The sequence below is a fragment of the Monodon monoceros genome, unplaced genomic scaffold (assembly GCF_005190385.1).
Source record: "Monodon monoceros isolate NGI ecotype Baffin Bay Population unplaced genomic scaffold, NGI_Narwhal_1 Super_Scaffold_13, whole genome shotgun sequence".
Classification (NCBI taxonomy): domain Eukaryota; kingdom Metazoa; phylum Chordata; class Mammalia; order Artiodactyla; family Monodontidae; genus Monodon; species Monodon monoceros.
Window position 1 is genome coordinate 16,040,317 of NW_021703769.1, and position 25,782 is coordinate 16,066,098.

At 49.8% G+C, this 25,782-nt stretch overlaps 1 protein-coding gene across 2 annotated transcripts in view; it reads right to left on the minus strand.

Annotated features, from left to right (window-relative positions):
- Window positions 1-25,575, minus strand: part of TOX2 (TOX high mobility group box family member 2) — a 136,612-nt gene extending 111,037 nt beyond the window's left edge. For both annotated transcript variants that reach the window (XM_029221459.1, XM_029221458.1), the window contains exon 1: window positions 25,432-25,575. In XM_029221459.1, the coding sequence (XP_029077292.1) occupies window positions 25,432-25,530 (99 nt within the window). In that variant the 5' untranslated portion in view covers window positions 25,531-25,575. The remainder of the gene's footprint in view (window positions 1-25,431) is intronic.
- Between the last annotated feature and the right edge of the window lie 207 nt (window positions 25,576-25,782).

Here is a 25,782-nt window from a genome sequence, read left to right on the forward strand (position 1 = left end):
ATCAGTGTTAACTAAGGTGGCTGCCCCCTCCCCAGGTAAGCTGGTAATGAAGTCGGCTTCGCTGCTGAATTCCATAATATTGGAGGTGCTGAGAAGCTACAAAGCTTCTTCCAGATGAAAACAACCTTGCCCCAGGGAAGTGACCGAAGCCATTTGCACCTCTAAGGTGCCCTGTCTGGATCCTCAAGCTCACTGGGATGTCGTGGTTGCTTAACCCCACGTGCTTCCTCGCCGGAAACGCTGATCACCAAGGGGCCACGTCGCACACTTGAAGGTGCTCCGCGCCCTGCCTCCCTCCATCCTCTGCAACTGCCTCCCGTTTCCCTCTCTCCCTCCTCACAGCCCTCCCAGCATTCGAACTCCAACTCACGTCTGATTGCACAGCCGGTCTCACCAAATGGGCCCTTGCTGGTCCTCCAACCCCACTGTGTGTACTCACCTGGGGGCTTATGCACCACGCCACGTGCCAGCCTCAATTTGTCAAAGTGCCCATTGGCCTTGGCATATGTCCTGTGATTAAACAGCTTCCACTCCCCGTACACACAACCTTCCCCCGACTGGGTTCTGACAGCAGAACTGCACTCTGAGCTCAGCTGGCTTTGTTTGGGCTGACCCCATGCTGACTTAAACTTTTGCCCCAAAATTGACAGGCGCCAGCTATCATGGGGCAGAGGGCTGGGAACTATGCCCTCTGGGTGCCCACTACACGCCAGGAATGCACAGGTACATATGCCCACAATCAGCCAGACAGAGGAGCAGGGTCTCATCCCCCCATCTTACATTTGGGGAAACTGAGCTCTGAGAACATCCATGAAGCTGGTGAGAGGGAGGGATTTCTTTTAGTTCCAAATACCAGTTAAAGTTGTGCTTCCCGTGAGGAGCTGCCAAGCATCTTCCCTTTGGATAAAGAAATCCTGGAGTAAATCTATTTCCCTTTTCACTTGTCCACCAGGAAGCCCACAACCAGATGTGCAGGCCAATTTCAATAACTATAGAGCCCAAGGCCAACATATCTGTTTTCATTTTCCACCTGGAATTTGTTCTATTTTATATTTTCCTTGGCTCTAATTTTTTAATGTATTATCTATACTTTTATATCTTCCTGTGTGTTCTTGTGAATGAATGACCAAAAATAAGCAACCACCAAAAGCCAGACACGGAGTGGTGAAGTGGGTGTTCCAAGGTCCCAAAGCCAGCCCAGGGGTCTGCCTACCCGGGTACCCTCCACACTGACCCCATCTCCTGCCTCGTCTCCTCAATCAAAAAGCTAACAGTGTCTGAGCATCTGCTTCCTGCCGAGCATGACAGGTCCTGCCACATTCACACTAACTTCCCAGCAACTCCAAGAGGTAACACTAGGAACAGCACATACTCTGTCCCAGGTACTGCTTCCCGCGTTTACAAATATTGGTCCTCATGATGACCCCATTAGGTAGGTGCTATTATCATTCCCATCTTACAGAGGCATGAATTGAGAGGTTGGGTAACTTTCTAGATGTGCACAGCTAGTAAGTGTCCCAGACAGGATTGGAACTAAGGTTCTGGGCTCTATCGTCCATGCTCACTGCCATGAGGCTGTCAACTGAGTCAACAAGTCCCTCACTTTACAGATAAGGACCTAAGGTTCCAAGAGACAAGGGGTTCCCCAAGCTTGGCTCTGACTGTCCAGTCTGGATGGCCGCAGACACAGAGGGAGAAGCCAGGGGTTCCAGAAAACCCCTTTCCCAACTTCCAGCCAAGACAAGGCCATGCTTCTAGAAGTCAGGGCATAAGTCCTGACATCTTCTCCTACCAGAGATGCAAAAGGAGGCTGCCAGGCAGAAACACAAGGACTGGAAAACCTTCCCAGTCTCCAAGACCAACTCAGCTGCCTCTCCGCCACCACCCTGGACCCCTCTGTGCTAGGGGCAGGCATCACAGGCTCCCCACACGGGGGGCTGATAAACTCCCTCTGCCCTGCCACACTGGTGGCTGAGCGCCCAATTCAGCCACATGCAGTGTGGAAATGAGTTGTGAAGCATGAAGACCCAGGTTCGAATCCCAGCTCTGCCACTTAGTAGCTGTGAACCCTGGGTGACGGTGAGCCTCTCTGTCCACTGGGGTATTAATGTCACCACCTCGCTGCGCATCTGGGGAGACTGGCAGAGCCTACTGGGACCCTGCCCTCCCTCCTAGGGTAGCTTTGCCACCATGTTGGTGCCCGCCCCCAGCATCGTCCTGGCAAATCCTTCCAAGAGATGAATCTGCAGATGACAAAGGGATGGGGAGGGCAGGGAGGTTTGCTCCAACTTACCTCATTCAAGACATGCTTTCTGGAACAAGAAGGAAAAATAAAATTAAATAATCAAATTTGAGGTTGACTAGAAACCCAAAATCAGGACTGATTTTTCCAGAACTTCTCAGTCCTACCTCAGACAGGGAGGCGGGGCCAAGAAGGTCCCTGGGGGTCACTGCACCCCCGGGGGACATCTGTGACGGGCCCTCCTCCGGGCCATCGGCAGCGGGATGGGCTGCTGGCCCACATGATGCATACTGGTTGCCATGGTTTCTGTTTATTCTGGGAAAGACAGCTTCCCTGACATCCAGGCCTGGTAAAGACGAGTGTTTGCTGCGCTCAGACTGTGTCGTCACCGAGGTCCCTTGCACTGTCCTCGGCTGCACACAGACAAGAGCCTTCATGCACAGAAGCAAAGGCGCTAACGTTAACTCAGCCCCACTGTCCCTCCTCACCCGACCCAGGGTGGATGGGACCAGGCCCCCTTTTCAGATGAGAAAAACAAGGCTTGGGGCTGGGCAGTGAGCTGCCCAGAGTTTCATTGTGATGTCAGCGAGAAGCAGGGATTCAAACCTGGATTTGTCTGACTTGTTGCATTTTACCAACTGTGTGCTGGCTCATTTATGATCATTACTCTGTCTCCCAGGGAGCTCAGGCCTTTTCCCAAAACTGTACCTCCTGATAAGCCTTGAGAGAACCTGTCAAATGCTTGGGGACATCAAAGGCAGCTCATGAGAGTAAGCAGGGAGTTCCCCAGGGGGACCCAGTACTCATGTCCCCACCCCAGATCTGACCACATCATTCTCGGTTCATGGTTCAAAGACTGCTGGCCAACAGAACTAAATCTAAGCCCCTTACTTAACCCAGCGCCCCCCTGCCCCGGCAGTTTTATGCATCTGACCCTTTTCTCGCTGTCTCCTTGCCCTTTCCAATGCTCAAATCCCTCCTCTTCCACAAGGACTTCCTGGGTACCCACGTGAGCATCAATCTCTTCCTCCTCCCAGAGACCACCAAGCCCAGCTGCCCCTGTGAGCGAGCCACCCATGGAAAGGTCTATCCCCACCTCCCTCCTGAGACTGGGTCACATGGAGGCTGCTCAGGGGACAGCTGTGAACCATAAGTTCCTTTCTTAGCCCAAACCAGCTGACACTTAAAGGGAACTGGCACTTCACTGGATGCTCAAATGTGCCAGGTCCCTCCCTCCACGGGGCCTTTGCACATGCTATTCTGGCTATCTGGAATGCTTCCCCTCTGTCCCTATTACCTAGTAACTCCTGGTCTCCCTACAGGTCTCAGTTTAAGGATCCTTCCTGACCCTTCCTGTTACCCACAGCACTTGTGCAGCTCTCCTAATCACACTTGTCATGTTCACATTATGTGTTTTGTTACGTGATTATTTGTTTGCTAGACTAGAGGCCACATAAGTGCAACACTAGGTCTGTCTTGTGCTGGAGTCCCTGCCACAGCACCTGGTGCACAGCAGGGGCTTGATAAATGTTTGTGGTCTGAAAGAGCGAGGGGAGCTATGGTGGATTAAAAAGATGACCACAGGTCCTCCAGTTTCTGCATGCTCACCCTCTGTGTTGTGGTGTTGCACCTCCTCTCATCAAGAGCCAGAGTCTGTTTCCTCATGCCTTGAAGCCAGGCTTAGCCATGTGACTTTATCTGGCCAACGAGACAGCAGTAAATGTGCCTCAAGCAAAGGCCTGAAAAGCGCTTGTGCACTGGCGTGAGCTCTCTCGCTGCACTGGGAACCCTGGAGCACCAGGTGAGCAAGCCCGAGCTAGCCTGCTGGAGGATGAGAGGCTCTGGGAAGAGCTGACCCAACAATCAGCTCCCAGCCAGCAGCCTGCCAAGTGCCACACACACACACAGGGGTGAAGCCATCCTCTATCACCCAGCTGTCAGCTCACTGGCCAAGTGACCAGAGATGCAGGACAGAGCCCAGCAGAGGCCAGCCCAGCACAGAAAGCCCTCCAGCCAACCCACAGATTATAAGCAAATAAAACGGTGGCTGTTTTAAAGCACTAATTTTGGGTGACTTGTTACACAGCAAGCGATAACTGATACAGGAGCTAACAAAAGAGTATGGGCCATGATACGCTCACAGTCAAAGAGCATAGGTCTGATCTATACAACATCAAGTTGAGAACAACAAAATCTTCTTGGGAGGTGGAAAGCAGCTGGGGGGTGAAGGTCAAGCGCCCGGGTTTGAGCCCTGCTGGCCTATGGCTCTGGCTTGAGCTTGGACAAGATGGGCACTGCCTCTGTGCCTAGGTCTGCCTGTGTCTGCAGTGAGAATGACACATCCTATGCCAGATTTCCCCAGGAGGCGTGATCTGAGTCTAAACAGGGAGCGTCTGTGAAAGGGCGTCCCAAAGGAAGCTAAAGATTCTTTGTACAGGACACGTGCTGCAGAATAAAGATCATGACTTCAGAGCAGACAGATTCCGGTTCCTGATCTACTCTGCTACTAACAGGTGAGTGACCTTAGGCAAGTTTCTTAACCTCTCTGAGCTTCAGGTGTCACCTGACACATATCACCTGACAGATGTCAGGTGTCTGTGACACGGTAACAATACATAATGTGAAGGGCTATTGTGAGGGTTAAATAAGACAGTATACATAAGACACCGAGCACAGTGCCTGGCACATAGGAATTCAATAAATCCCCACCCCCACCCTGCTGGCACCTCGCACTGCCATCTTAACCCCACAACCCTGCGTGGCAGGAAGAGTTTCCATGTTTGAGGTCAGCATCTTGTGCCAGGTGCCAAGTTGTGACTGTAGCTTACATAACATGAGACACAGAGAGAAAGAGCTTTACTTGAAGGATAAGAGGGAAAGAGCTGGATGCTGCCAGCTCTGACTGGGGGAGAAAACTCAGGCCTTGGGGAAGAGCAGGAAGAAGCATAGAGATGATTCAGAACTGAGTCCTCGCCCTAAAGGCTGACACACCCCAAGCCCACATCTGTCTTCATCCGGGATGATTATTTGTGGTCCTTCCTCCATTCACCTCCAAGGCACCAGCACGCAGCCTGGCAGTGACCTCTCAGGAAGGACAGAGACAGGAAGGTGGGCTAGGGAGCTCAGCCTGACACAAAGTCCTCAGTTCTCAAATTGTGGTCCACTGACTAGCAGCTCAGCATCACCCGGACCTTGTAGGAAATGAACAGTCTCTGACCCCTACCCAGATCTACTGAATCAGAATCTGCATTTTAACAAGACCCTTACATGATTCCTATTAAGAGAGATAGTTACCCCACTTGGGGGATCATAAAACCAACGTGGTATTAACCAAATCTGCCCATCTGTTTTGGCAATCATATAGCTAACATGTGTGTTACCCAGCCCTGGCCATCGACTATGGAAGTGAGCCGACCAGTGTAGCCATAACCATCCCAACCACCAGCTGTGCCATCTCCATGCTCCATGCTCTGGGTGGATGTGAGTTGCAACGTTACCAAGGTAGAAGCTCCGTGTCCTTCTGATTTGAGCTCCAGTCCCACACACTTTACACGGTCACCAGAATTCTGTTTCTCTTTGATGACCCAGGAACCAGTCCCAGTGTTTGCATTAGGCAATTAGAGTGTTTGCCTCTACTGCCTTCTTGAAGGGACCCCAAACCCCAGCACCAGACAGCTAGGAAAGGTTCTCCAAGGGCACCTTTGGAGAAGATGTTGCAAAGAGGACAGACTCCCCAGGGCCTTGGAGGATGAAGGGAGGGGAAGCAAGGCCACTGATGTCTCTGCCTTGGAAGAAGAAGGTTCCTGACCTGCCCTGAGTTAGAAACTCCTCTTCAGAGGCCCCACTCTAGCCCACCCCAGGGAATGAGCCCCTTCAGAGTCCCTCCAAGGGGATGCCTGTGACCTTTGCAAAACGAAATTCAATAACCAAGTCCTATGTGCCGAGCAGACCCCAGGGCCAGCCACAGAGGCTGCAATAATCCAGCCGGGTGTTTGGACAGGAGGAGCCCTGCAAAGCTCCATCATCTCGGCCTGTTGCCTGAGGAGGGAAGCGGCTCACCTTTTGCTAATCACCCTAATTCATTTTTTATTACTAACTTTCCTGTTTTCTATTTGCCATCTCATTGAAGATATTACCAAAGGCATTTAAACAGCATCAGACCGTACCACAATGGCAAACATAACTCTTTTTATTGAAATCTGCATTAATATACATATAATTCCCTGATCACAAAGACCTCACGGTGCACATGCTAGACCCCAAGTGAAGGCGGGTTTGGCAAGAGGCATATACACGATTGAAGGTTTTTCAAAAGACAATCAACTCTGCCAGGAGGTTGCAATAAGGTGGGTGCTTTTGGGACTTCCCTGGTGGTGCAGTGGTTAAAACTCCGCGCTTCCACTGCAGGGGGCACAGGTTCAATCCCTGGTCAGGGAACTAAGATCCCACATGCTGCGCGGTGCAGCCAAAAAAAAAAAAAAAGGGTGCTTTCTCGTGCTGTTGGTGGAAAGTGGATAATCCTTCTGACATGATGCCCTGAATCAAGAGCCATAAAAGCGCTCACTGCTTTGAGCCAGAAGTTCTACTTTGGCTGTGGCCAACAGCCTAGTCTTAGCCTTGACACCCCCTCTCTAGCACACCCCACAGCCAACCCGTCCCCAAATCGCATACGTTCCACCTCCTAACATCTTCCATATCCCTCTACTTCTCCCCATTCTCATCCCACCAGTACAGTCCAAGACAGAGGGGGGTCCAAGAGAACTTTGTGCAATGACGGGAATGTTCTATATGCACGCTGCCCAACGGGAGCTATAAAACACTTGAAATATGGCCGGTGTGACTGAGGAACTACATTTTATTCCATTTTACTTTAAATTTCAATAGCTACATGTAACTAGTGGCTACCATATTGGAAAGTGTATCCCCAAGACATCACCAGTCCTCTTCTAAACGATAGTAATCACCTCCCCACTGTCTACTGCATCCATTCTTGCCCCCATCCATTGTTTTCCCCTTAAGACAGCCACAGAGATTCTTCTCAAATGCAACACACCTCAACTCTCACCACCTTTGAGACAAAGTCCAACCTCCCAGACACAGCCTTCGAAGCCCCGTCTCTGGGACAGAGAATACTCCAGTTATCAGGGAGCCTATGGTGTGCCAGGTGCTGGGTACAGGGGTGGGCAGCAGGCAGCAAAGGCCACCCAGAGGGGGTAGCACTTGAGCAGAAACTTAAAAATGTAGGAGCCTGCCAGGTAGGTCAGGAATGCCAAGACCGGAGGCAGAGCAGTGAGAACTGCTCTGAGCTACAACCATGAGCCACCAGCAAAGAGTCAGCCCTTGTGAAGCTGATAATTTAGCGGGACATAAACAATAAAAAGAACGAATAAGTACATTACACACTGTGAGAAGCGGAAAGAAAAAGATGGGTAAGGGGTTTCTGGGGGACTGGGGTGGAGGGGAGACGTCTGCAGGGAACACAGTCTTCATAATTTACAGTTTAATAAGAAAAAGGGGTGATAACTTTAGGAGAGAAGTGACAAAAAGTCCTACTTGCCCAACAGAAGCGTTCCCACAGGCTAGAGAGAGATTTCCTTATCTCCGAAGGTCAGGCCAACTGTGCCCCAGATACCCCAACCCAACCAACCAGGAGTGACACCTCCCTCCTGAAAATGGCAAGGTCACTACCCACAGGGAGATGGGAAGTGGACAAAACAGGGGGCTGAGGTCTGCCAGCCCTGCCCCCAGAGAGTCAAGCATTGATGAAAAATCCTAAGGGTTTCGACCATCAACCCTCTTGACTGCCATTTCAACTTTCTTCCTTGGGCTCTGTTGTTACAATGGGAACGCACATTTATTAACATCTGCAAGGCCCAGACATTGTGTCTCTCACATTTATGTGTTTCATCCTCTTGGCAACAATGTACAAATATGACAAGTGAGGCCCAGAGAGGGTAAGCGAATTATTCTTGGAAACACAGCCTGGGATATGTTATGGTGGCCATCTCTGGAAAGTATAACCACCACACTGATTCATTCTTTCTTTTTATTGAGCACCTACTACATAGCAGACACCACGCTAAGGTGCCAGGGACTAGGGAGTGAAGAGAACAAGCATGATGCCACTGGTTGGAAAGCTTACTGTCCTCAAGGTGGAACAGACACTCAAGTCATATCATAGATATATCATGCAAGGCGGAAAATACACTGGAGGCCGAAATAGAGAATAACAGGGTAACTGCATAGATTAGGGGGGTCGGAGTCTTGGAGGAGGTGAGGATAAAGCTGAGACCTGAAGGGTGAGCAGGAGCCAGCCTTGTGCAGAATGAAGACAAGGACATTCCAGACCAAGGGAACAGCATATGCAAGGCCCCTCAAGCAAAAAAGACCATGCGGGTGGAGGTGTCTGGGGAAAAGCAAGAAGGGTGGGGTAGTTAGAATAGAGTCAATGGAGGCTGGCTTTGCTCCCCACCCTATCCCCAGCACAAAGCCTGGGGCCTTGGACAGAGCAGCTGGGAGTGAGGCTGGAAAAGCAGGCAGGGGCTAGATCACACCGGGATGTCTGCACCAGAAAAGGCATTTGATGTTACCTACACACCAGGGGAAGCACAGGAAGGTTTTAAGCAGAGGTCTGATTTCAGTTGGGCAGAGTTCACCAAGCCACAACAGAGACCCATGAGGGATCCTGCCCAGAGAAATGACAGGATCTAATTTACACATCAGACGGAGCTCAATCACGGTCGGCATGGTTCCTCAGCTCATTGTGATGTGTGACTTGTGGTCACTGGATAGTGAATGTCCCCAAAAGCTAAGTGCCCCCAGCTTGTATGTGGGAGGTGGCCACCTTTCAGAAAAGCAAGACAAAGCAGCAAGTGACAGGACATGTTGACAGAGCATCGGACAGACTCAAGGCTGTCAGCAGAGGGAATATTGTCCCAAAGACACCACAACAGGGTGGTGGCTTATTGTTAACGTGGAGTCTTTAGGAAAACACAATTATGTGCTTCACTGATACTATAAGACATAATCCAAGACAGCACGCAAACATTTAGCGATCGATCCACAAGACAAGTAAAAGGACTAACACAAGAGCCAGCGGAGGAAATGCTTGCACTGCACAGGTGGGAGGCCAGGCCCTGCAGGTTTGGTTTTTTTTTCTCTTTGTCTCATTTAAAATCAAAGTTTGGCTCCTAGGCACCCATAGCGAGTTTTGGAAAGGGAATTAAAATTAAGTATCCCAGATGCTTAAACACATATTATTATCTCATTTAATTTCATCAACAGGTAAGCACAGTTAATCCCATTTTGCAGATGAGGAAACTGAGGCCCAGAGATAATAAGTAGCTTTCCAAATGGCCTTGCTCCCCTCTCTAGCCACATCTCTTGACACTCTTGGCCCCTTCGATGGCTTTGCATGTGCTGTTCCTTCTACCTGGAATGCTTTTCCCTATCTTCTTCACATGGCCAATTTCACCTTCAAGCACAGGCCAGGTGTCCCCTCGTCAGAGAAGACTTCCCTAACTCCCCCGCTGCCTGGCCTGGTAGTCTCACACCCATTTGGAATTGTTTCTTTCTGCCTGTCTCTCTAATATATTAGACTGTGGCTTCTCAAGGACAAGGACCAGGTCTTCATCTCCTTTCCATGCCTGGCATATGCCTCCAAGCCCTGCATACAGCAGGCAGTGAATGTTCTTTGCACGGCTGAATGAATGAATGAGTAAATGAATTAACTCTTAATAAGTTTCAAAGCCAGAATTTGATCCCAGGCCAATATGACTCCAAAGCATATCTCTTGGCCAGAGTGTGAGTGTGTCTTATATAATCAATCAGAAAACGTACACAAGCATGGGATACATTTCAAAACATACCAAGGGCTTCATTCATCCCTCCAAAAGAACTGCTGAAAAGCGCCATCCCTCAGGGGAAAATAGGATGGCGAATATCGACAAAGGGTTAACCAAACCCTTTTCCCTTTTGCCAAAGCATTTCAGCTTTTTTAACTGTCTGGCATGACTCCCTTGGAAACCTGATGTAGGCAGGATGCTAACTATATTACTAGGTAACTCTGCTTGTGGTAAAATGACCCTTGATTGGTAAGGTGCATCTGGACTGGAAGGAACTATAAATAAGTTATAAATACACTACAAAGATTTGATAAAGAAGCCATAGTTAAAGTTGCCCAGAGTGTAGTGACTCTTGTAACTGACATGCCCCTTGCAGGGACCCTTGATGTGGATACTATGGAATTGTTACAAGAGATGTTCCTTTGGCAACTAAAGCTTCTAAGTCAGGGTGGCTTCCAAACCCACCCATTGTGGGTCTCGCTCCCTTGCATCTTTACCAAAACCTGGCAGGGCGGGGGCTGACAAAGAGAAGAGCTGCTGGCCACCTCTGTGGGCTCCCACAGAGCCCACTGCTAGAAGTACTCCCGCAGAAGAGGGACAGATCATGTGCCCTGCTGGCAAGAGGTGGTTCCTGTCCCAAGTCCTTCAAGAAGACAGGTACCAAGGGTAACCTGTGTGAGTCTTGTGAGTCTGAATGTTTAATTGAACTTTAAAGGGTTCCTGTGAGAGCTTCAATGAGAAAGAAGAGAACTGATACAGAGGAGAAATGAGACCACCCCAACCAGAAACACCACTACACTTAATTCTGAACTCAAAAGCTCCTTAGACCTCCAATTTATAAAAAGACATAAAAACCTGGGATGACATCTATGCTCACTGTCCTTCGAGGGCCCAGCTGACCTGAACAGCACCTGGCACAGGAATGAGGGAGGGAACGACCTACCTGATCTCCCAGAGGCCTCACCACAAACCTGAGATGCAAATGCAATTATGTGAGATAACTGAGGCTCAGAGAGGTTAAGTGACAGGTCCAAAGTCACACAGCTTATAAGTGACAGGATATGAACCCAGGCACTTCCATAGAACTCAAAAGTTATATTTGAATCCACTATCTGGTTTTGTATAAAAATTAACTTACAGCTCTGGTGGACATATAGAACAGAGAATGCATAGGGGTGGGGTGGGGTAAAGAGACCTCCTTAAATAATGTAGGTAGCACCCAATAGGCACTCGTTAAATCTTTGCAGAATAAATGAGCAAAAAGAAAGGCCCCAGGTCCACCTTCCACATTATCAAGTTCAGTTCAAGTCAAAACATAGCAGTGCGGAACAATAAAATTTATGCATGAGATTGACCCTGGGTTATACTACTGAGTTGGATTCGTTTCCAACAGGTTTCTATATCATTCCTACAAATTAGGCCCAACTTCGACATAAGCACATTTGAATTAGCTCTAATGTGAAGGCATTATATTACCAAATGATGTTCGAAGTTGAAAACCAAGGCAGAAGGCCCAGCTGGGAACCCCACAGCCCCCAGAATAGGCAATGCATCAACAGTAAAAACAAGGGGTGGGCTGGTCCATTCTTGCATCCCTGCAGAGGGTGAGAGCTCCAGCGGCCACTACGGAGGCTGCAGGAGCAGGGAGGGCATAGGCCAAACTCCAGCTCTGCCAACCAGCTCCTCTGCTGCCCTTTGTAACCTGACCTATTTGGATCTCAGTCTTCTCAGCAACACGATGGGGACACATGTGCCTAGCATAGTTCTTACGAAGATTCAGCGAGATGATATGAGTGCATGAGCCTGACATGCAGTAAATGCTCAGAGAATAATTTGTGCTTATTTCTACCCTACTTTTCTCCATAAAACAGCACAAATTTTAGAAATAAAAATCTGTGAGAGGGGGCTTTTTGTTCAAGATGATGGGTAGAACACATACTTTTTCCTCTCCCCTCTTCTAAACCCCACCAGAATGACAAAAAAGGGGAGGTAGATACACCCACATATTCATAATTCATATGTACACACACACATATATTCATAATTCAGATAGGGAGATGAAAACTGAATAACTCCAAAAGAGCCCATAAAAAAACAAGAAAGGGCTGGGCACCAGAATCATTGAGAGGGTGCTGGAAAGTAAGAAGTCGAAGAGACAGACTGACAATGAAATCTACCAGTTCTAAGGCACCAGCACACCAACACAAGACCTCCAGAAAAGCTATTTTCCTAACTGAACCCCAGAAAATCCCAAAGCAGGGGCAGCAGGGGCTGAAAGCTCTGGGCAGGGGGAGGTGACTTGACCTTTGTGTTAGTCTACAGTCCTCAGAGAAGCTGACTGTTGGTTTTGCCCTGAGGCTAAAGCCAGGAAGAAGAACTCTTTAATTAAATGAGAAATCTGTCTCAGGGATTCCCCCACCATGGATGGACATGATGCAGGAAAAACAAAGTGCACCAGTGCCCATGGGTAACTGCTGGCTAATAAGAGAAACAGATGTCCCCAACCTCAAGTGAGCTGGTCCCATGCTCTAGTAGAAGTCTCCAGCTTTAAGTGTCTACACACAGGCCCCACCCAGGGCACCGAAAATCAACATTCACATTGCCTACCCACATGCTCGTGGCTTTCACAGATGTTGAGGAAACTTACAACGACAGAACAGATCAATCTGGACCCTTGTTCACAAAAAAACGTCAACCAAGAATCACCAGGCGTTTGTAGAAAACATCAGCATAAAAGAGAGACCAGGAAGTGAACCAAAGACCTAACCAGCAAAAAACAGAGTCAATGCAGCAAACAGAAGATAACTTTTTAAAAAAACTGAAACATTATCTTCAAAAAGATTCAAGACATTCCCACATCCATAAAAAAAAGAATGGGCTACTAGAACATAAGCCCAATCAAGAAACAATACAGAATTCTGAGAAATGAAAAAGTGATTACAGAAATAGAAACAATAAACTCATTAGAAGTACTGACTGAAGAATGGTTAGGCCTGGAAGTATACCCACCACACTCCCGTCAGTGGTTAGCCCTGGGGAGCAGGGCTGAGAGGGCAGTGGGGAAAATGAAAGAGAATGAGAGGGGGCTCTACTTTTTTTTATTCTAATATATTTCTGTTTATTTTATAGAGAATAAAAACATTAAAAAAAAAAAAAGAAGAATGGCAGGACTCAAGACAAAGGGGGAAATGATAGAAGAATGAAATGAAATTGGGAGTGAGTTAATGAGCAAAAGATGTCCCATGAAGGCTTCCCTGGTGGCGCAGTGGTTAAGAATCCACCTGCCAATAAGTGGTGCTGGGAAAACTGGACAGCTACATGGAAAAGAATGAAATTAGAACACTCCCTAACACCATACACAAAAATAATCTCAAAATGGATTAGAGACCTAAATGTAAGACCGGACACTATAAAACTCTTAGAGGAAAACATAGGCAGAGCACTCTATGACATAAATCACACAAGATCCTTTTTGACCCACCTCCTCGAGAAATGGAAAGAAAAACAAAAATGAACAAATGGGACCTAATGAAACTTAAAAGCTTTTGCACAGCAAAGGAAACCATAAACAAAACGAAAAGACAACCCTCAGAATGGGAGAAAATATTTGCAAATGAAGCAACTGACAAAAGATTAATCTCCAAACTTTACAAGCAGCTCATGCAGCTCAATATCAAAAAAACAAACAACCCAATCAAAAAATGGGCAGAAGAACTAAATAGACATTTCTCCAAAGAAGATATACAGACTGCCAACAGACACATGAAAGAATGCTCAACATCATTAATCATTAGAGAAATGCAAATCAAAACTACAATGCGACATCATCTCACACCAGTCAGAATGGCCATCATCAAAACATCTACAAACAATAAATGCTGGAGAGGGTGTGGAGAAAAGGGAACCCTCCTGCACTGTTGGTAGGAATGTAAATTGATACAGCCACTATGGAGAACCGTATGGAGGTTCCTTTGAAAACTAAAAATAGAACTACCATATGACCCAGTAATCCCACTACTGGGCATATACCCTGAGAAAACCATAATTCAAAAAAAGTCATGTACCAAAATGTTCATTGCAGCTCTATTTACAATAGCCAGGACATGGAAGCAACCTAAGTGTCCATCGACAGATGAATGGATAAAGAAGATGTGGCACATATATACAATGGAATATTACTCAGCCATAAAAAGAAACGAAATTGAGTTATTTGTAGTGAGGTGGATGGACCTAGAATCTGTCATACAGAGTGAAGTAAGTCAGAAAGAGAAAAACAAATACCGTATGCTAACACACATATATGGAATCTAAAAAAAAAAAAAAAAAGGTTATGAAGAACCTAGGGGCAGGACAGGAATAAAGATGCACATGTAGAGAATGGACCTGAGGACACGGGGAGGGGGAAGGGTAAGCTGGGACGGGACAAAGTGAGAGTGGCATGGACTTATATATACTACCAAATGTAAAATAGATAGCTAGTGGGAAGCAGCCGCATAGCACAGGGAGATCAACTCAATGCTTTGTGACCACCTAGAGGGGTGGGATATGGAGGGTGGGAGGGAGACGCAAGAGGGAGGAGATATGGGGATATAGGTATATGTATAGCTGATTCACTTTGTTATAAAGCAGAAACTAACACCCCATTGTAAAGCAATTATACTCCAATAAAGATGTTACAAAAAAAAAAAACAAAACAATCCGCCTGCTATGCAGGGGACACGGGTTCGAGCCCTGGTCTGGGAAGATCACACATGCCGCACGGCAACTAAGCCCATGCGCCACAACTACTGAGCCTGCACTCTAGAGCCCACGAGCCACAACTACTGAGCCTGCACTCTAGAGCCGCGTGCCACAAGTGCTGAAGCCCGCGCGCCTAGAGCCCGTGCTCCACAACAGAAGCCACCGCAATGAGAAGCCCGCGCACCACACGAAGAGTAGCCCCTGCTCACCTCAACTACAGAAAGCCCGTGTGCAGCAACGAAGACCCAACTCAGCCAAAAATAAATAAATAAAAATTAAAAGAAAAAAAAGATGTCCCATGATATCCTATGTCATGCCTACAAGTGACACAGGCATTTGCCCCTGAGCTTCCTGGTTGCTCAGAAAAGCTGAAAGATTGATAAAGGGACCACCATGGATGCTGACCTACCCTGAGGTGGAGGCAGGGCAAAGAGGCTCTTGAAGAATGTGACAGGACTCCAGTCCAAATAGAAAGCCACGGTCCCCTGCCCAGATGTGACTGACTCAGACATGGCCCAGAAACTCCTCAGAAATCAATGTGGAGTCCTCCCTACCACACAGGAAAATGTGCGACATCTCAGCGCAAGAACTCTGGAATCCTACCTAGGAATGTGTAAGAGAATCTCCTTGGGCCCCAGAAAATTCCATTAATTATCATTTTTCTTCACTCGGACCTAAGAAGCAGTTATCTCCCAGCTCTCCCTCACAGCATGAAGCAACGAAGAATCTAGTAAGTGACTCAAAAGTCTCTAAAATTTAATCATCAATATGCTGACCCCTGATTTCTTGGGAAACAAGAAGAAGGTGAGTTTTCTCCCCCAAATGCAGCTCCGTGAAATGGACACTGTGGTGCTTCCCTTTCCACCCATTCATTCCCTAACTTCTGGGCTCACAGCTATACCCTGTGGGGGCCACCTGAAGCCAATGACCAGAGGATGCAAGAATCAAAGGAATGGGCGGCCCCCTTGCCTCAGTTTGAGACACACTGAAGTCCAGTTCCAAAGGTCCCTGTGGGATGCTTTCATCATTAACTGTATCCCAGACCAGCATCTCCCTCTGCCCAACCATGCTTCCATTACTCCCTTCAAGGTGCACCTCCTCAGAACTTCCCCCCAGATACACCTTCCACAGGCGACTCTCCACATCAGAATCTATTTCCAGGGAGTCCAATGTAAGATTCTCTCCAAGGTGAAGGAGACGCTCCCCATGACCCACAGGGGTCCTGAAAAAGGCAGGAGTCTCTGGGACACCTGACCACGTCCAAGTTAGGGCTACATGCCCCAGGCCAGCAGTGCATCCTTACTGTTCTAAGCCAAGGAGGGAAAATCCTCCCATGTTCTAGACGAGAGCTGAGCTCTCTAAGTGTGCTTCCCAGACCAGCAGCAGTGGCATCACCAACTTGTTGGCACTGCACATTTTCAACTCCTCCCCAGACCTACTGAATCAGAACTTCTGGAGATGGCACCAGCATTCTGTGTTTTAACTGCCCTCCAGGTGATTCTGTTGCACTAAAGTCTGAGAAGCAGAGCATCCCTGGCTACTGGGGGAAATCAAACACAAGTCATTAAACTTTCCCATAGCAGAATGTAAGTTGGTGAAGCCACTATGGAAAACAGTATGAAGGTTACTTTAAAAACTAAAACAGTGTTACCATATGATCCAGCAATCCCACTCCTGGGTAGATATCTGGAAAAGACGAAAACTCTAATTCAAAAAGATACATGCACCCCAATGTTCATAGCAGCATTATTTACAGAAGCCAAGACAATGGAAGCAAGCTAAATGTCCAACAACAGGTGAATGGATAAAGAAAATGTGGTGTGTGTGTGTGTGTGTGTATACATATATAATGGAATATTACTCAGCCATAAAAAAGAATGAAATATTTCCATTTGCAGCAACATGGACGGACCTAGAGATTATCATACTAAGTGAAGTCAGACAGAGAAAGACAAATATTATATGACATCACTCATATCTGGAATCTAAAAAATAATACAAATCAACTTATTTACGAAACAGAAACAGACTCACAGACATAGAAAACAAACTTATGGTTACCAAAGAGGAAGGGGGAGGAGGGATAAATTAGGAGTATGGGATTAACAGATACACGCTACTACATATAAAATAGATAAACAACAAGGATTTACTGTATGGCACAGGGAACTATATTCAGTATCTTTTAATAACCTATAATGGAAAAGAATCTGAAAAATATATATATACATATAAAACTAAATCACTTTGTTGTACACCTGAAACAAAAACAATATTGTAAATCAACTATACTGCAGTAAAAAAATAGGATGCCTACTTATGATAAACCCCAGTTTCATACAAGTGAAGGATACTTTGTAGGCATTTATAATAATATTAAACTCTCCACTAAAACACAAACAAACAAAAACCAAAAAACTTTCCCACAGCAGAAGACCAAGAGACAGTGACCGACAATGGTCTGGATCCAGCAACATGAAACATTCCATACTCTGAACCATAACTCTGGCTCCAAGGCACCTTTCTACTTAAAATCCAACCAGCTGGGATGCGACCCTCCCTCCTCCCTCCTCCCTCCGTATAACGATTGCTGCTGTCATCCCTCTCCCCTGCAGGCAGCACTCCCTGACTTAGGCTGACAGTATCCCCAAATCCCCTCCAAGCCACCTTGCAACGGGTGCCCCTCTGCCTAGAACGCCTTCCCACCACTCTGCATGCCCCGCATGTGGCCTGCTTGGTGTTCCCTGTAAGACTCTGCCATGTGCAGCCTTCCCACACCTCTGACACTATCACTTCCCCAGACAATTATATATTTAATTATGACTCTGCCTTTCCAGCCAGTATATTCCACACAGCCTTTCATCTAGGAAAGCCGAGTTTCCTATTGAGTCCCTGCACCTTCAGGACAGGGCTGAATCCCCTAGCACACAGTAGGCACTCACTAAAACCTGCTGAACATCTGAAAAACCCAGCAGGAAACAGGTCATTACGCACTGAAAAGCCACAACCTTGCTGCTCATTCTAGCAGGCACCAGAAATCGCAACTGTACAGTAGCAAGTTTAAGCATCAGGGTAATTGAACAAAATTTATTATCCCGTGTTATACAACATGTTTTCACTAAGATATAAAATTACAGTTTACCACGACTCATTAAGTTAATAATTACTTACCACATGTTTTTACTGCTGCTCCCAAACGATGCTGAAAAATCACTATGTAGGTTTTTTTGGTCCATGTAAATAAACAAACAGGATAACTGTCAACCACATGGATACAGGATTTGCTGACAAGGAGACACAGGACTAAAATACTGAACAGAAAGCACAAGCCCCAAAGCTCTGCCACTCTCATCACCATCATCTCCTAGTTTATCTGTACCACACTTTCCAGATTAGTGGTTCTCAAACAGGGGTGATTTTGCCTCCCCGCCCAGGGAATACTTAGCAAAGTCTGGAAACATTTTTGATTGTCGGTCGTGACTAGAGTGTGGGGTGCTGCTAGCATCCGGCTGGTAAAGGCCAGGGATGACGCTCCACATCCTATAATGCATGGAACAACCCCCAAGACAAGGAACTGTCAGGTCCAAAATGTCAATATTGCTGAGGCTGGGAAACACTGTTCTACATTAGAGGGAACTTCCATGTCTGTTACTTTAATCTGAGCTTCATAGCTACAATATGAGGAACGCATTACTGTCCCCTTGTACAGATGAGAAAACTGAGACTTGGAGCAGTTGAATGATGTGCACAAGGTCAGTGGCCCATGCCGATGAACGGTGCAGCTGCAGTCTGAACCAGTCTTCTCTGCCTCCTAAACCCACCTCCCCTCCCACACAGATTCAAGAAGGAAAAAGAAAGATGCAAAGGAAGTGAGCAGCTCCTTGTCTGTCCAGAATGCTGTGCAGAGACCTCTTCAAACCCTAGGCCCAGGAAAATCAGATCCAGAGACCAAGGCATGGAAAGGCCTGTTGTTAGGAAGACACTTCCCCCAGCAGCCAGTGCTGAAACTAGATTCCTCTTGCATTTTAACTTTCAGTTGTGCTGCTCTTTGTGAATAGAAATGAAAGCACTTCCTGCTGGGGCTGAGTACCTTACAGGCAGGATTTCCAGCTCTGATGGCAACCTTGTGGAGGAGGTGTTGATGTGCCCATTTTCCAGATGCAGAGACTGAGGCACAGGGAGGTGAAATAACTTGCCTGCACTGAAGATGGTAAGGTAATGTTCAAACCGAGGTCTGCCAGGTCCCAGAATTTACACTGCCTTCCTAGCCTGAGACCAGCGCTGGGAAATCCGAGAAGCAAAATAAACGCCCTACAGAATCACACGGAGCTGGCAGCCACCCTGCAGGGCGATCCTTGGGATGCGGGTGAGGCTCTTCCCAGTTTACTGGCTGCTCTCCATGCTGGGCTCTGCTCCCTGGGCCCACTCAGGGAAGTTCTTCTAGGAATGTCAGGTCAACCAAAAGACTCTTGGCCCCTGCCCTGCCCTGGACACGATGTGCTCACCGCAAAGTCTTCGGATTATAAGAGCCAAACAGATGCTAAGTTCCTCAAGCCACAGGGAACAACAGGCCAGCCCTGAATTTGTTCATTTGGCAAATATTTACTGAGCACCTATGTGCCAGGCAAGCTCTGGGAATACAAAAGAGACACGGTGGTTCCTACCCTCTGATGCATATGAAGGCCTATCTCTTCAAAAAGCATCATCCTGGGCTTCCCTGGTGGCGCAGTGGTTGAGAGTCCGCCTGCCGATGCAGGGGACGTGGGTTCGTGCCCCGGTCCGGGAAGATCCCGCATGCCGCAGAGCGGCTGGGCCCGTGAGCCATGGCCGCTGAGCCTGCGCGTCCGGAGCCTGTGCTCCGCAACGGGAGAGGCCACAGCAGTGAGAGGCCCGCGTACCGCAAAACAAAACAAAACAAAACAAAAAGCATCATCCTCATCCTTGCCGGTGCACCATACTCTACAGTTATAAAGGACATGCCCCGGACTTTATTGTTATATTTCCACACCATAGCTCCCCATCTCATGAGGCTAATGGTCACTAATGTGCTCTCCCTTTGCACAGAGGGGAACAGAGGCCCAGAGAAAGGCACTGTCATGCTCAAGGTCACCCAGCAGACTGGGGGGCGGGGGTGGGGCGGGGCTCCGTCAGGCCTGGGCTGCTGCTCCTGACATTGGTAAGGTACGGAAGTGTGGTCCTTGAGGAGCCTCTGGGACACACTGGGGGAGGGCTATAGGGAGCACCTTCAGACAGAAAGTAAAAAATCTTCCTAACAGAGACAGAGGCACCCTTCCAGAGCTCCCCCAGGACCAACCAGCCCAGGGCTCCTTCCCCAGGACCCATCCACAGCCACCTGTGCCCCAGCAGAAAGATGCTGCGGGGACCTCATCTACTAGGGTTGCTGAGCGGGTGTCTCATATCTCAGGTCTGGGTGAGGTGGGACCAGCAACTTCCACTTCATAGATTTTCACCATAAGGAGCCTCCAATCATTCACTAACCGAGCTTTTCTAGATCCCATCCAGGGGCAAGATGCTGTGCCCAGAGCTGTGTGGGTGGAGAGTTGAATCACTCACCCGCCAGCACAATTTCCTGAGTAATTATGGGTCAGGCACTGTGCCAGGTGCTGGGCATGGTTCCTGCCTGGTGGGAGCCCACAAAAGCCTGTATACAAACAACCAAACCACTGCTGTATAAAGTGTGGTCTCCAGAGCTGCAGCAGCATGGATGGGCGCTCATCAGAGAGGCAAACCCTCAGGACCCCAGCACAAATCAGCTGAATCAGAATCTCAGGGCAGGAAGGGATGCCCAGGAATCTGTTTTTGTTTCAAATCTTACCAGATGATGCTTAATGGGTACATAAATTTGAGACCTACTGATCTAGACCACAAGGCCTTCCCCAACCTCCCTACTTAAAACTGCAAACCAGCGCCTGGACCTAATATCCTTAACCCTCTTCCCTGCTTCATATTTCTCCATAGTTGTAATGATGGCATCAGTCACAATACCATATCTACCTCACCCATATATTTACGACTTTCCATGCTGACATGTAAGCTCCAGAGGGTAGCAATATGTGTCACTTTGCTTCACTGCTGTACCATCAGTTGCCTAGTGCAGTGCCTAGCACAAAGAGGTGCTCGATAACTGTTTGTTGATTGAATGATGGATGACAGAACATGTCAAAACCCATGCAGTTTTGAACCCCAGTTCTTGGGGTGATGGGGCGTGCCTGGAGACAGAGAGAAGGTTGTTGGCCATGGAGCACTGCATGGAGAAAGTGCTACCCAGGATGGCCTTGAACACCCTGGGTTCATCCTGGGTTGGCCTTGTACCCAGCATGTTTGGACCAGGGATGAAGGATACTTGGAACACAGAGATGCTAAGCCTCTTACTGGAATAGGTCCCAGGTGGTTGATAGCATTGTTATCTAATTAGTAGCTGGTATGTGTCAAGAACTTTCCTATCCTATATCAACTCACTTAACTCTCCCGAACCTCAGAGGTAGACAATGTTGTCCTCAAGAGGATACTGAGGCTCAGAGATATTAAATGATTTGCCCCACTCACAGAAAGACTTGTATAAGGATGTTCACAGCAGCTTTATTTATAACAGCCCCAACATGGAAACAAACCCAAATGTCCATCGGCAAATAAACAAATCGTGCTATATTCGTACGATGTAATATTACTAAATAAAATAGAAAAAACTATTGACATACACAACATGGATGAATTTAAGGACACTTCGTTGAGCAAAATGAACCCAAATGCAAAAATGTATATGCTTCATAAGTTCTAAAACTTAAATTAACTTAGTACACTTCAACTGAACTTAAATAAAGCATTGATAATGGAAATTAGATAAGTAGTTTCCTCTAGGGGTAGGGGGTACTGACTGGAAAGGAGCATGAGGGAACTTTCTGGGGTGACAGAAATGTTCTATATCTGGATTGGGATATAACCACACCATATGTGTGGTTATATTTGTCAAAACTCATGGAACAGTACACTTAAAATTTGCATTTTAGGGCTTCCCTGGTGGCGCAGTGGTTGAGAGTCCGCCTGCCGATGCAGGGGACACGGGTTCGTGCCCCGGTCCGGGAAGATCCCACATGCCGCGGAGCAGCTGGGCCCGTGAGCCATGGCCACTGAGCCTGCGTGTCCGGAGCCTGTGCTCCGCAATGGGAGAGGCCACAGCAGTGAGAGGCCCGCGTACCACAAAAAAAATAATTTGCATTTTATTGTATGTAAATCATATCTCAATGAGCTAAAATCATTTACCCTAGGTCACAAAGCCACAAGAGGAGATTTGAATCCAGGTTTGCCCAATCCCAATGGCCAGTTTCCACTAGTCTGCCATGGTTGAGCAGAAGCCCCAGGCAATGCCCCCAGCCTGATAAAACACCTTGCCAAAACCCTAATGAAGGGACTTCATAGTTACCCTAGAAGGACATCATGACTCCTAACCCCCAAACCATGGCAGAGATGTGTGGGGAACACCAGACAAGTGTGAAGCTGGGAGTCCAGGAGCTTGGGTTCAGGCCTCAGCTGTGCTCTTCATTTGCTACGTAACCTATGAGTATACTACTCCATGACTCAGTTTCCCCTTGTGTGAAGGAAGAAGGAGGGGATTAATGGTTCCCAGTAGGGGGCCACAGACAGGGCTACAGGGCCACAAACCCCTACGCTCACCAGGCGCCATTACTACATAAAATAAGTAATGTGCCTGTTTCATATCTTGTAAGCTATTTTTCAAATGCATGCTAATATTATAGTGACTAATAAACATCTATTTCAAAGCAAAAATGAAACCACAGCAGCTTTGAGTCATTGTGTATCTTCTCAAACAAAAGATACCCAAAGAACAGCCACTGCTCATGACTTTGGTTTAAAGAGGCTGGAATCTCTGTGTTAGAGGATCGCTAAGGGGACAGTCACCAAGGGAACGGTCGCCAAGGGCCCTTCCAGGTCAACTGCCCCATGGCTGTCCAGCATCACTTGGCAAAGGCTTGCCCTTGTGTTTCTCAGGCCCTGTGGGGACAAGCCTCTTATCTGGGCTCCAGGGACAGAGCCCCCAATGTGCAGGCTGTGTCCTGGTTCTGCAGCCCAGTCTATAGACCCCAATTGTGGTCATGGCTGCATCTTGGGCCTGTTTCCCCTCCAGTTCTGAGAGTGACCAGCTGTAAGGACGGAGCCTCCCCAGTCCCTCAACGTCAGCTCCTCGGCACAACTTGCCCCACCCCCCAACCGCCAGCGCTGAAGGCGACTGCCCCCTGATGATCTGCTACCGACAGGCTTCTGACCCACCGCTCCCTGAGCCAAGTGACTTTCCCTGCCTCACCCTGCCATGAGGCTGAAGAATCGAGAAGCAGATCCCACGTCCAAATGCAATGCCAGACCTTTCTGTCACCTACCTTAGCGGCCCAGCTGCCACCCTCCTCCACCCGGACACACCCTCAGCTCTGGGTCAGGGGTCCTAGTTCACAGACAGAAACCAGAATCACCAGCTTCTGACTCCCTGATTGGTTCCCTCCCACCAGGGTTTCACACTGGTTCTTGGTGCTGAGTCAGAGCTTTACAGAGCACCAGAATAAAGCAGGGGCCTCGGATGAGTTCCACCTCCCAAAGGCCCCCTTATGAGACCACCCCACTCTGATGGGGTTTACAGAAACACCACCCCCAAAAGGAGCACTGCAGGCGAGGGGCACCCATCCAACCAGACTCTGAGGCCCAAATCCCCAATCTCACCCCGGCCGCCAAACCAGGAGCTGGAACCTTGCCAACTTCATATTTTAAAAAATAACAAAGCCAAGGGCAGAAGATAGATGAGCTGCCCCAAACCCAACCGTCTTCTCCTTCCTAAAGACTCCACTTGCTACTTCTAATCAATTCTTCCTCCATCAGATGGAAGCAGCCCGAGAACCGGCCTTCTCTTGAAGACACCATCCCCCTCTTCGGCTTCTAACTTTGCCCGTCACCGGACAAAAGATAATCGCCCCATCCTCTGAGAGACCTCACTTGCCGCCTGCGCCCGGCCCACGCTGCCCCCGGCCCTGAGGGCCTCGGACCCCACCCCAAGCCCCAGGCGAACTGCGCAGGGCTCTGCCCCCAGAGTCCAGAAGCCGCTCCCCAAGGCCTGAGGACGCACTCAGCCTGGGCGGCCCCAGGTTCTGCGCGGGGACGCCCCCTCCCCGCAGCATCCCCACAGCAAGAAGCTTGACGAAAAGCCCGTGGGGTGGGGTTAAGGCCCCGGAGGGCCGCCGACCCAGCCACCCGACGCGCACTCACCACACAGTGCCATGGAGCCCGCGCGTCTGCGCCAGGGCCGCGGGGAAACCCACGCGCGCCGTTCAATCCGGGCTCCGAGTGACGAAAAGCCGCGCTCGGCTCCGGCCGGCCCCGGACCAACGCACAGACCCGCGGACGCACGGACCGTCCGGCTTCCTAACTAAGTTCGAAAGTTCCCTCCCGGGCGAGGGAGGAGACGCGCACTGCGCCGCTGCACCTCAGCGTCCCGGGCTGGGCTCGGCACGGGGAGCGGGGTCGGTCGCCGCCCGTCCGGGCTTCCAGGCGCGCGAGCTCGCATCGCGCCCGAAGCAGCAGGGCTAGGACCTGGCTGCGGGTGGAGGCGGCGATCTTGGGCAAGAAGGGGTATCCCTCACCGCAGCCCCAGCCGGGAGGGGACAGGCCTCGCTCCCGGGAGGGGACAGGCCTCGCTGGGCTATGGCCAGCTCGCAATCCGAGGCCCCGCCGGGCGGGGACAACCGATTACCAAACGGCCCAATTAGTGCGCTGCGGCGCCGAAAAGTTAAAACGCCCACGCGCGAGTGTGGACGGCCGAGGTGGGGGAGGGGCGGTGTGGTGGCCGCGGCTGCCCCCGGGTATGACCGCGTGTGACTGTGTGGCTGTCAGGGCGATTAGGGTGCCTGAGGTTCCCCGTCCATGGGTGGCTATGGGTGACAGCGTGCGACTGTCTGAGTCACTGGGAGCGTGAGCGAGTGGCTGTCGGAGCGACTTCTTTGTGTGCCTGTCCCCAGTTGTGACTGCGTGTGACGGCGGATGGGGGCATGGAACGCGGTGTGTGGCGTCGTACTGTGGGACCGGGTGGCTTGCATGTGGCGGTGTGGCAGCGCAGGTGGGCGAGTGACTGCGTGTGGCTGTGTAGAAATAAATGACTGTCAGGGTGACTTGTGTGGGACGGTAGTGTAAGCAGGATGGCTGTGTGTGTGACAGTGGGTCACTGTGTGTCGGCTCGTGAATGCATGCGAGGCTGTCAGGGGGACGTGGGTGAGTGTGTGTCACTGTGACATCGTGTGAGTGACTGTCGGGGTGACTTCTGCCTGTGATCCCAACAACTCTGGGCGTGAGTGTCACCGCCAGGGGATCGGCGTGAGTGGCATGTGCCCGTCGGCGGGGCTGATGGGTGCGTGTCCCCGCGCGTCGGCACCGCCGGCATCTCCCCGCGTGTGTCCCCGAGAGCGCCCGCGTCCCGAGCCGCCGGGGTACTGCTGCCCGCGCTCCAGCCCGGGGCGCTCTGGCTCGGCTCTGGGTCCGAAGGCGCGGGCAGGCCCCGCCCTCCCGGGCCCCCACCCCGCCCCCGCCTACCTTGCCGCAGTGGTAATAGTCCAGGGGTGCCAGGCTGGCCGGCTCGGCCCCGGGCCGCGCGCCCACGGCGGGCGCCGAGGGGTACAGGCGGACGTCCATGGCGGGCGCGGCGGCGGCGGCGGCGGCTCCCGCGGGTAGTGCCTGGGCGGGCGGCGGGTGGGAGCCAGTGTGCGAGCCAGTGTGCGAGCTAGTGTGGGAGCGCGGGGGGCGGGCCGGGGGCGGCGCCCGGCGGAGCGCCCCGCCCCCGCCCGCCAGCGCGCGCTATTGTTCCGGCCTCGGGCGCCGCGGAGGGCCTGGGGCCCGGACCCGGGTGAGGAGGTTCCTCCCGCGAGCCAGGCAGACGCCGGGTCC